Source organism: Bos javanicus, chromosome 1 (genome assembly GCF_032452875.1).
Source record: "Bos javanicus breed banteng chromosome 1, ARS-OSU_banteng_1.0, whole genome shotgun sequence".
Taxonomy (NCBI): domain Eukaryota; kingdom Metazoa; phylum Chordata; class Mammalia; order Artiodactyla; family Bovidae; genus Bos; species Bos javanicus.
Genome location: NC_083868.1, coordinates 138,454,354 through 138,466,528, shown reverse-complemented (window position 1 = coordinate 138,466,528; position 12,175 = coordinate 138,454,354). Strand labels below are relative to the sequence as shown.

Genomic DNA, 12,175 nt, shown 5'->3' with positions numbered 1-12,175 from the left:
TCGTTTATTCCTTTATTACTTGCACATTAGGATTTCATCAAAGTTTATATACTTTGTAGAGGAATGTAGTAGATGGCAATGGTGTGTTAGGCCTGGATCCTGCCATTAAAGGCTTAAGATTTCGGAGAAGAACCAAGACAAGGGCCTAAATAACTACGTAACAAGAGAATAAGGATTCAGAAAGTGGGGGGATGGCTTTCAGTTGGGGGATGGAGCCACCAAGGATGTTTCAAGGAGAAGGCAGCATCTGAGACTGTTCATGATGTGAGGATAGATGTGGCCATGAAAAGATGGAGAGGAAGGCCCTGCAGGTGGAAAGGACAGGACAGGGAGAAACAGATCTAGGAACAGGCAGAAGGAACAGGCTGACTGAGAATGGTGAGCAATTCAGATCATCACACTGGTGAATATGGCATGAACTGTCTTGGTAGCTACTTTTTATTATTTTTCCTAAACAAAGTCTTTTCTTTGTAAAAGGTATTTATTAGGATCTTTAATATCCCATGTTCTTTTGTGTGGAAATAGTCACTGCCGTTGCACTTGACTTAGTGTTCAATGTATTAAGCTGAATTATTATAAAAATATTAATACCCCCTTTTCTATCATATGTGTAGCAAAATTTCCCTAGTCTGTTTTATGTCTATTAATTCTGTTTATTGTCTCTTTTGGATTTTTGGTGGGGGAATTTTTTGTTTTTTAAGTAGGCAAAGGTTACTTGACTTTTATATATTAATAGCTTTTCTGTTTTTTTTTAAAGTTTTTCAGCTTAATTTTTTCAAATATTGTTGGTGTACAATTGACCAAAACAGTATAAGTATAATCTAAAAGTTTTTCAGGTGTACAACATAGTGATTCAGTATTTTTATTTACTCCCTCCTTTTTTTACTGAAGTATAGCTGATTTACAATGTTATGTTAATCTCAGGTGCACAGAACAGTGATTTGGATTTCAAATTCTTTTCTTGTAGGCTATATTGAGTATAGTTCTCTGTGCTATTCAGTAGGTCCTTGTTGGTTATCTATTTTATATACAGTAGTGTGTATGCGTTCATCACAAATTCCTAATTCATTCCTCCTCCACTGTTTTTTAAGAGTGTTTTCTATATAGCCTCCTAAATTTCATTCTAGAATTGCTATTGTCTTATTTTACACACTTGAGGTTTTTACACCAATAAAATCTATTTTTTCCACTTAAATTATTTTTTGTATTCCAACTCCTGGATATTATTTATTTCTGCCTCTGTTTTGGGCCTACTGATCTAGCTTCTTAATCCTCTGTCAGTACTAGAGTGTTCTCATTACACTGCCTTTATGGAATGTTTTAAAGTCTGAGAAGACATTCATCTTTTAATTTTCATATTTTTTCAAATATTCCTATCCTCTGACATGCATTTTCTCACATGAATTTTTTCAATTCTTTTTTAATTTAAAAAAAATTAAGATTTTTTATCCATCTCCAAAGGACATCTACAAAATGTAGATGTCTATTAAAGTCTTTACAAAAACTTAGCAACATATTTCTACAGCAAACAGGAAACATAAACATTCTTCATATATTAGTTTCTTATCCTGACCCTCTGTAAAAACTTGATGCTTAAACTGTGGCTGCATTAACAACTACTCAGAAACACACTGGCAGAAAACAGCAATAGTCCTCTGTACCTCTCGTGGTTTCTGTGAGTCATGAATCCAGGGGCTGCTTGGCTGTGGAGTGCTGGTTCAGGGTCTTCCTCGAGGTTGTAGTCAGATGTCCTTAGGACAGCGATCATGGGAAGACTTGACTGGAGCTGGAGGACACCTCTTGGCAACTCACTCACTCACTCAATTGCACTGCAAGTTGCCTGGGGCCTCAGCTCCCCTCCACCTGTGGCTCCTTAGGGCAGCTTGAGCATCCTCAAGGCTACAAATGATGGTCATGGAGCGTGGGGGCCAGGCTGCCCCTGGCTGGAGCCCCACCCCTGTCTGCATGGCTTCCTCAAGCTGCACTCCTCCTCCGTGCAACTTCTGATAGTAAGTCTGGGGAGCACCTCAGAGGCTGGCCATGTGCCTGCTTCCTGATGGCGTGGAGGCTGGGAAGTGACCTTCTGGCATCTATAGCTGCTTTTGTGGGTGCTGGACTCTGTCTCATGAAGAAGAGGATTCTTATACACAGGAAGGGGAAATGTGAAATCTAGAATAATAATGACTGTGTACTGCAGTAACGATAAGGCTAGACCTTAAAAGTGCCTAGGTATGTGGAGGAGAGATGGCCTGGGCAGTGTCCTGTGGATACAGCCCCTTTTTTGTCTTTCACAGGAGTAGGTGATCAGCAACGGGGGGAGGCGGGGTATTCTTCAGTTCTTTTCTGTGCTGCTGACTGCAGAAGAAGCTGTTTGCTTCGGCAGCAGTTGTCAGGATTGATGCTGTATGGAAAGGTAAGAAGCTGTCCAGCGTGCTCTCCTGAATAGATGCCAATAGCAGTGCCAGCTGGAGATAGACTCCATGAAATGCCTACCTGCAGAAGCAGAAAACATGGTCCTGGATCTGCTCAGCTGAGTCTCCAGCTGAGACTTGAATTCCACACCATCAGCTTAGAAAGGGTGAAAGGGACACGGTCTCTTGTCATCCGTCTTGGCCCCAGAAGAGGATCAGTGATGCTCCTGGGTGTGTGTGCAGGTGGCACAGATGGCCATCGAAGTGCCTTCCAGAGAGAGGTGGGTGTTAGAGGCCCAGTGAATGACAAGTCACCCTGGCCATTTGCACTTTAGTCGCAGCTCATTCTCAAGGGGGCAGTGTCAAGCTATTGTATCAGCAGTGATTATGCACCAGACCAGTTGCTTTTTGAGGCCACTCTGGTTGGGTCAATAAAGCTGTGTCACTGACAGAAGACTGTCCACCCATTTTTCAGGGTAGAGGATTTCTTACCCAGTTCATTTAAAAGTTCTGTTAGTCTATTTATGTGAAAAGTTGGAAATGTAAGCCTGCGTTACAAATGATGACACATTTATCAAGTATTTTCTGACATAAACCATCATAGGGCTCACAGAGCAGTACCTGACACACTTCATGTTTTCAGGGAACTTCTGGGTTTATCGTTATCTCTAGACCAAATAACAAGAACTCCAGGCAGGAAGTGATGAACTCCGCATGAGAACCTGACCGCTGGGTACCACCCCTAGAGATTCTGATTCAATAGGCGTGTGTGGGCCCCAGAAATCTGCATCTCTAACATTTTCCCACATGATACTGATACTGCTGGTTCAGAGACTTTGAGAACCACTGGGCTCTCACTTCCAGCTAAGGCTTTATAAAGAAAATGCTTATATTCGATTTTTAGATTTTCATAAATTGAATGAAGTTTTTACTAAAGGTGCCTCACATTGCATCTTTAATGTATTTGTGACCCTCTTGAAAACAGTGTTAATTACAACCTAGAATAAGTTTGGCTTTCAACATCTAGGTTAAACTAACCTGAAAGATTAAAATATTTTTTGACCCAGCAAGTCTGTGTCTAGGGATTTATCTTAAAGGAATAATCAGAGTTGTGTGTAAAGAGAAATATATACAAAGATTCTCAGGGCAGTGTGGTTTATAATAGTAAAAATTGGAATCAAACTAAATGCCTAGCAGTAAGGGCTAATATGTCTTCTAGAATAAAGAAGTTCTTCTCAGTTTATTAAAAATGATGATGTAGTTACATATTCATTGGCATGAGAGGTGTTAAGAAATAAACTATAGTTGATACATACACACACACACACACAAGAAATACCATAGTGATACTAATGGTTCTCTGAGGGACTTTTCCCTTCCGTGTTTTCTGATTTATCCACAATGACCATGGGTGACCTCTGTGATTCTTTTCTGTTGAAAGAAGAGGGGAGTTCTGATGTACTTACCTTAAACATTTGAGTCAGTTTGAAAGCCAGCTCAATCTTCTGTTACAGAAAAACAGATTTTTTTTCTAAAGCTGATTCTCCATGTAAGCACCCCAGAATAATGAAACTCCCAAACGCTGGCTACTGTCTCCTCAAGGTAAGCACAGCTGAAAAAGTTAGGGTCTGGCCTCCATAAACCTCTTACCCTGATGGCACATTTAATTGCTCTGCCTCAATCCTAAAATAGACACTCCCTCTTTTATTTATTTTTTTTAGGTTGAAAGGTACTATTCTTAGAGGCCTCTTCTGATGTATTCAAAAGAAAATGGCCATTTGCAAACCCCTGAACTCCTGTTGTTTTTAATCTTCCATGCAATTCTGTTGAATATTTGTTGTGTGAAATAACTATGTAATAAAAATAGAAAGTTTATTTCCTATCTTCTGGTATTTATCATCTCCCCTGTGAGTAGCAGGTTTCCTCTCCAAGCTGGCCCACTGTTTTTCCAACTAATTAATTTTGATAGAGGCAGTGGGGTGCTATTTATTTATTGAGAAACCACCCTGTGCAAAGCAGTGGGGTGAGGACCCTGGGGGCCAGGGAGGCAGCATACATGTACTGACAGCAACATACTTTCATATAGATCATCGCATTTAGGCTTTGCTAAAGCCCTAAAATGCAGATTTTTTTTTTTGTACAGGTAAGGAAACTGAGTCACAGAAGTTTTGTAACTGATCAAACATCATAGAGTCAGGACCCAGACCGCAGTTGCCTAAGGCAGCTCACGCACTCATCCTTATGTGCCCCGGCCACCTTCCTACTGGAAACATCTGGAGGTAGTTCTCTCTTGGGCCATCTTCTTCCCTTCCGCCTGTCTGCTTTCTTTTCCAGCCTCCTCCTGGGGTTTGGCTGGGACTCAGCTGCTGCTGCAGGGTTGGCAACAACTTCCTTAGCTGCTGACTTCTGCCCTGTTCCTATAGAAACAATTCTCTGAGAGAGCTGGGGATGGTGGTGGGGCTGAGGGAGGTTACATTGTCATTTTTATTATCACTCATCAAATACTCACTGTGTTGAGGGCTTCAAGACAACCACCTGCATGCCCCCTGTCCGTCAGCCCCCATCCCCACATGTCATGGGTTCTTTGGGAAGAAGCCTCTGACATGGAGCTGGGTGGGAGGACATTATTCTGGATGGGCCTCTGTGGACAGGAAGGAAGGGAAGCAGGATAAGGCGGAGGAGAAGCTGCAAAGTGATGCAGGCCTGACAAGCCTTACTTGAACCCTTGTGGGGGTCAGAACTCAGGTTGTCTGTGCAAGACAAAATGATCAGGCTTTCTACCTCAACCGTGATGAGTTGTTTCATATCAGGGGCACATAGGAAGGGCATAACTCTGGGCATTGTGGCTCTGCCACTGAGGCCGCTTCTGCAGGGATGGTGGCTACAATCTGTCTGTGTCCCCCACTCCCACCAGCTGGGTAACATGTCTTTCCTGGAAAGGAAATTTGGGCACTACAACTCCACCTCTGGGTGTTGGGATAAGTGAAGGCAGAGACCAACCTGCTTCAAAGATTCTTGGCCCATTGTATCGACAACCCTGAGGTCCAGTATCATCACGGGAGATACTCAAGGAAAGGTGTCCACAAAGATGTCGGTCAGCTAAGCTTCTCAGTAAATGGAACTGCTCTCACAGTGTCCCGGAGGAGAAAGAGATTGTGGGCCATGAAGCTGTACCTTTGCAGTAATCTGGGCAGAGAGGGGTGTCTGTCAAGGACACCCTGAGTATTCTGTGGGCAAGTGAGAGAAAGAGAGAGGTTGAAGGAGATGAGGTGAGAAGAATTCTAAACATGCTGAGCACCAAGGACAGCGTCTGTGAGGATTCCTGACTAAGCAGTGTCCCAGGAACTTAAGGGAGAGCTCCTTTGCCAAAATATCCAACCCTGCGGTGCCTGCATCAGCTCATCACCCGTGTGGTAGGTTGTTCTGCAGGAAGTGCAAATGCAGGTTTTTGTTTTATAATCAAGGTCATTCATCCAGCAACTGGAATGAATAAAGGGAAACTTTGGAAGAAATGAGAGAAGAATCTCTCCTGGTGAAATGTCAGGATCATCAAGCTGTCACTTCTGCAGGGAAAATAGCTTTGCTATTTAAGAGAGATCATAGAAGTAGGAGGGATCCTGACAATATTACTATCATGAGCGGTGCTGTGCATTCTTAAGAAACACAGCTTCTAGTTGCTTGATGTCTCTTCAGATCTTTTTGTTTCATCTCATTGTCAAAACACTCCCGTGGGGTGGTATCAAGCCTCACCAGCCGACATTTCCCAGGTGGGGAGTGACTCCGGAATGATGGTGCCTGATGTTCAGTAAAGCCTGTGACTTTCTTTGTTGGTCCCAGCCATCTGTCTCTTCATATTTGATCCCTTTGATTGCTCTTCATCTTTGTTGGTGTGTTACCTTCCCAATTAAAGTCTATAACCCTGGAGGTCTGGGGATATGTCTTACAGGTCATAGAATGTTTGAACTGAAAGAAGGCCCTTAGTCTAATGAAACACTTAAATATACAGTGAGGAAACTGAAGCCCAGGGCGATGACTGGAGGACCATGCTGCTTGTGATGTTAGAGACAGAATGATGACTGTGGTCCCCAAACCTGAAGCCTGGTACTTTGATTTTAATTCCTACCTATTGAACTTCTAAAATAAATACTTTACCTTATGGAACTTAAAAACTTGAGTAAATGAAACCCAAAGTGAGCAAAAGGGAGGAAATAGTAAAGGCTGCAGTGGAAATAAATGAAATAAAGAAGAGGAAAACAATAGAAGACATCAATGAGACCAAAAATTGTCTCTTTGAAAAGGTTTAAAACACTGGTCAATCTTTAAGAAAGACAGTTAAGAAATCAGGAATGGAAAAGGAGACATTGCTACCAACTTTAAAGAAATTACAAGGATAAATTACAAAGGGCAAAAAATTAGATAAATCAGATAAAAGAACAAATTTCTAGAAAGATGCAAATTACTGAAACTGACTCAAGAAAAAAATCTGAATAGGCCTATAACAAGTAAGTCAAATTAGTCATTTTAAAACTTTCGACAAAGAAAACACCAGGCCCACACTGCATCACTAGTGAATTCCACTACACATTCAAAGAGGAATTAATACCAGTTTCACAAACTCGTCTAAAATACAGAATACAATAGAACATTGCCCAACTCATTCTGTGAGGCTCTTGTTTGATACTAAAACCAAAGATATCACAAGAAAAAAAAAAAAACTGGACCAATATTCATTATGGCTATATATGCAAAAATCATCAACAAAATATTAGCAAACCAAACACAGCAATTTTAAAAAATAAGGGATTTTAAGGACTATATAGAATGGCCAGTTGAGATTTATCTCAGGACTGCAAGGATAGTTCTACATCAGAAAATCAGTTAATGTAATACATAGACTAAAGGACATAGACTAAAGGACAAAAACTATATAACCATCTCAATAGATGCAAAAAAGCATTTGACAAAATCTAACTCCCTTTCTTGATAAAAACAGTCACCAAAGTAGGAATACAAAGGAATTTCCTAAACCTGACAAAGGACCTCTGTAAAACTACCTACAGCAGCGTTAGTCATAACACTCATTTTGTTTGTTCATTTATCGTTTGTTGTGCAAACAACCCAACTGTCCAACTGTTGAATGAATAACCATTGAATGAATATATATATATATATATACACACAATGGAATGTTATTCATCCATAAAAAGGAGCTCATTGTGGATGAGCTTGAAAACATGATGCTCAGTGAAATAAGCCAGGCATAAAAGGACACATATTGTGTGCCACTTATATGAGTTACTTAGAACAGTAAAATTCACAGACACAGAAAGTACTTTAGATATCATCAAGGGATTAGGGAGGGGAGGAATAGCGAGTTATTGTTGAATGGTTACAGAGTTTCTGTTTGGAGTGATGAAAAAGTTTTGGAGATAGTTGTAATGGTAGCACATCATAGATGTACTAACACCATTGAGTTGTACACTTAGAATAAGAAGTTCAAAAAAAGATGAATAGGACATAATCTCTGTGGTCAAGGAGTCAGTAACTAGTTGAAAAGGGTAGGGGAGTGGAGAAGGAGTGAAGAGTACTGGAAAGTAAAACATGGCAAGGAGCACCTTGGCTGACTCCCAGCACAGTTGTCACCATGAAGTGGGTATTCCCTCTGGGACTTGTAAACGTGGCTGAGCAGAATCTAGGCCTGGTGTCAAGCCCCAGCTGCATAGGGTATTCATTGTGGGAACTGAATATCTTAAACCTTGATTTCCTCATTGAAAAAATGTACCTACTTCCTGGGAACCTCCCATGAGATGATGCCCCAGGCACGGCACTTATTTACCAAAAAAGGTTTAGTCATTATTGTCAGTGCTATTATTGTCCTTGATGAATTGGAATGAATTTGCATAGAATTATTTGAGTTGTCTGTCTTGAGAAGAGCAGACTGAACTCAATACAGCAAACATGGTATTCTGGTTTACTAAGGACAGCCAGAAAATGCTCCCTTCTCTAAAAGGGCCCAAAGGAATCACTGCACTTTTGGCTCTTTGTTCTACTGAATGAGGGGCTTCCCAGGTGGCCCAGTGGTAAAGAATCTGCCTGCAATGTAGGAGACGCAGGTTCAATCCCCATGTTGGGAAGATCCCCTGGAGGAGGAATGGCAACCCACTCTGGTATTCTTGCCTAGGAAATCCCATGGACAAAGGAGCCGGCAGGCTACAGTCCATGGGGTCACACAGAGTCGGACATGACTGAATGACTGACATTTTCACTTTCTTCAGTCCCTCCTCCAGAGCACACAGCCCAGGCAGGGAGTGGGTGGAAGAGGCAGGGCATGGATGCCAACTGATCTGCTGCTGCTCTCTGGCTGCAATCTCGAAGACCCCCTGGGTCTCAGCCATGTAGCACACCCCTCAGGACTTTTCTCAGAGTACACAGGACCAAGTACCTTCAGAACGTCCCACAGGAAGGATGGAGTGGTTGGAGTTTTCTCTAAAATCTACCCTCACTGTGCACATATCCTCTTTGAAAAAATCACTGTAGGTATAAACTCTGTTTGGTGGACATTCTTCAGTCTTAGAAACCCTGAAAGAAGAAGAGTGATGTCTAAGCCATGCTCCTTGTCAGGATCCACTGTTTTTAGAAAAAGCTGAAGATGAATCAAAGGTGAGGACCCATCAAAGGTAGATCAGAAAGGGACAGACTCAGGAGAGGCTGAGCCCCCAGGCTGTGGCTCCCAGAGCCCTGGGAGAGGTGAGAGTATAGAGTTCCCGATCCATGCTGCCATGAGAGCCTCCGACATGGTGTGGGCATCTCACATGTACATGCTGTGTGCAAGTGCATGAAAACGCTGTTGAAATTAACAAAGAAGAATAATTTAAAAAATCAACCTAGGGATTGAGGATTCATTGTTTTTTAAAAAACATCAAGACAGCAGACCTTTGGAACCAGAACTTTATGGGCATGCAACCAACACAGGGCTCCAGGCTCAGGAGGGGTTTTAATGAATTCCTAATAATCTTATTTTTGAATTTATGTTTTATGAATAAAGTCTGCTGAGATAGTGGGACATATGGCAGGGTCTTGAATCCTCCTCTGGGGCCTCGTCCCTGGAGAGAGTCCTCTGAACACCACCTCCTCCTCAACACTGCCCTCCCCACCACTGCCACCTCTGCTGGGGTCGGGGAAAGGGAGGCCAGACATGACTTCTGGAGGGCTGGAATCAGGGGGCCTTTGGGTCTTTGTGAAGGTTTTCACTCTTCTTGAGAGTAGCTAGCCCAGTTCCCAAGGGAAGATGACATGAAATAAATATCCAGTAAAAAACACCAGGACAGGTCCCTATATAAATGCAGGAAAAGAAACCAGCTTTTCTCCTGCTTTTTAAACAAAGAGTCCTGCATTGTCAGATAGCACTGGACCCCACGAATTCATAGCTAGCTTGTCACATTTGCTACTCAAAATGTGGTCCCACGTCCAGCAGTACTGGTATCACCTGAGAGCATATTAGAAACATGTGGGTAGGGCCTAGCAGAATCTCAGGCCCTACCCACACATACTAAGTCAGAATTTGCATTTTAACAGGATCCCTAGCTGATTCGAATCACACTTGAGTTTGAGAAGCAGTGGTCTAGAATATACTCCAAGACTCAGTGACCACCTATTAGAGGAAGCCTGTGACTCGGCCCAGCTGTTCTTTATTGTGGTTGCTGAACATGTTGTCCTTTTCTTAGACGTAAAGCAACTGCTATTCATGTTGGAAAGTGGAAGGAGAAAGGCTGGTGAATAGGAAACACTGTGAAAAGAGTTGCTCTGAGCACCAAGCTTCGCCAAGACTGTTGCTTGAAATTCTCTTTGCCCCAACCTCTACTCTTGGGCTCAAGGCTTAGCATCTTTCCCCGTGATGCTGAGGGTCTTATTGAAGGGAGCAGTAACCAGATTAAAATAAGCTGCAGCTCTGGGGAAATTGCTCTGACCTTTCCTTGCATAAGCCCTAAGAATTGCCAACTTGCTCCGGGTGAGACGGGAAACATAGCCTTCCTTTCTACCTTGGCAGAACTGGGTTTTGAGCTTGCATGTTACTTGGCATGGTGTGCTTGTTGTTTTCGTAACTTCTTAGGTTCTAGAAAAGATGGTTATAAAAAGCAACCAACATGAATATGAAGTGAACTGCTCTGCCTCCCCCATCACCCCCTCACAAGAGCCTTTTCTGGGAAGAAGCAGCCGTTGGGAAAGAACGCTGCTGTGAAGCCATCTCTAGTAACAGAGACTGAGATGGGTTTCTCTCAGAGTTGGAGGGTGGCCTCCTGAGTAAGAGCAAAGGGAGCCATCAGGCCCTAGTACTTACCTATGAAGTACTAGGCAGGACATGCAGTTTACTTAGCTAATTGTAATGTGCCCTTTACAAAGTTCTCACCAGTGACTCCGCATCTAGGGATGGAGCCTGAGGAAAGACCAGAGATTCTGACAAAGTGAAGCAAGGTTATATTCATCTTGATGGTGGCTGTAAAAACACAAAGTTCAAAGTGGGGCTGTGTGCCCCCAGAGGAGTATACAAAGAAGGCGGGGGGTAAAAAATAATAGAATTTGCATTTGGTCTTTTTAATTTAAAAATAGAGGGAAAAAGCTGTACTAATTTTGCTCCCACAGAATGGGAGTTGGCCCTCACTTCCTTGTTTGGTCCAAAAAGCAGACAGTCATGTGTGTTATAAGGGGAAAGCAGGAGTTTCACAGAATGGGTACCTGGCAGACAGTCATGTGTGTTATAAGGGGAAAGCAGGAGTTTCACAGAATGGGTACCTGCTCTAACAAAGTCACTGCATGGATATAGTTCCTAAATGAATCTTAGGACTCAAGAGTTTTCTCCTGATGGGATGAGGTGCCTTGTAGGGGCTCTGAGGGATGAAGACACAGAGAGGACTCTGCCCGCCCCCCTCAGGCCACATGAAGATCTGACTTTTGATGACCCAGCCCCTCACTTAGGGGCAGCCTTAGCTTCTTAATGGAAGCAGTGTTGTTTCAGTGGGTGGAGTATTTCTCCCCACCAGTTCTCACCTGTTCTGTAAGAGTCTCCAAGGTATCTTGGTAAAAAAAAAAAACTGTGGCTCTCAACAGATTTCCTAACTCTGCAGCTTTCATTAACAGCTCTTTACCTCCTAAACCCAACTTTGGCCTTCTGCTCCATCCTGCTGAAGTTCAAAGCTTCAGATTATTCCCTGGTCAGCATCTTACCTTCCACTGCAAAAAAGCTAATGCTCAGATGTGAGGTTAAAATAAAGGGAAAACTAAACTTATTAGAAAAAATTCCTCAGGCATCAAAACAAATTCCATAGCTTCTGAAAGATAGTGGCCAAAGGCTATTGGTTTCCCCCTGTATAAAAAGGCCATCTTTAAAATAATGGTATTTATTTAAATAATCCTTCCCGAAAGAGGCTTTGTCCCGGAATTCCTTGTACATATTAAAACTGTAAATAATCTTGTCATTTGGAATAAATTCTTTAATAGGCATGTCATAATTGAATTTATCTCTAATGAACGTGGCATTACCTTGTGGCAGAGGTGAAATAGCTTCTTTTCTGATTGTCCTCGACTGTTGCCTTGAAGTTGCTGAAGTGCTGATGGAGTCAATAAGGACTGTGCATTGATTTTCAGACACAAGGACTGTCACCAGCTCAGCTCCAGACACACCCTCAGAACCAACAATTTTCAACAGTGCAATGGCCAGGACCAGGATGAAACACATGCGGGAGTAAGTAGCCTATGGCCCGACCCCT

The 12,175-nt window shown here is 42.5% G+C and overlaps 1 protein-coding gene across 12 annotated transcripts in view; it reads left to right on the top strand.

The window, feature by feature from the left end:
• Window positions 1-12,175, top strand: part of NEK11 (NIMA related kinase 11) — a 278,190-nt gene that overhangs the window by 214,249 nt on the left and 51,766 nt on the right. For 10 of the 12 annotated variants that reach the window (XM_061421687.1, XM_061421640.1, XM_061421649.1 and 7 more), the window contains one exon: window positions 12,054-12,150. The exons of the other annotated variants lie outside the window; for them this stretch is intronic. In XM_061421687.1, the coding sequence (XP_061277671.1) occupies window positions 12,054-12,150 (97 nt within the window). The remainder of the gene's footprint in view (window positions 1-12,053; window positions 12,151-12,175) is intronic. 12 annotated transcript variants of the gene reach the window in all.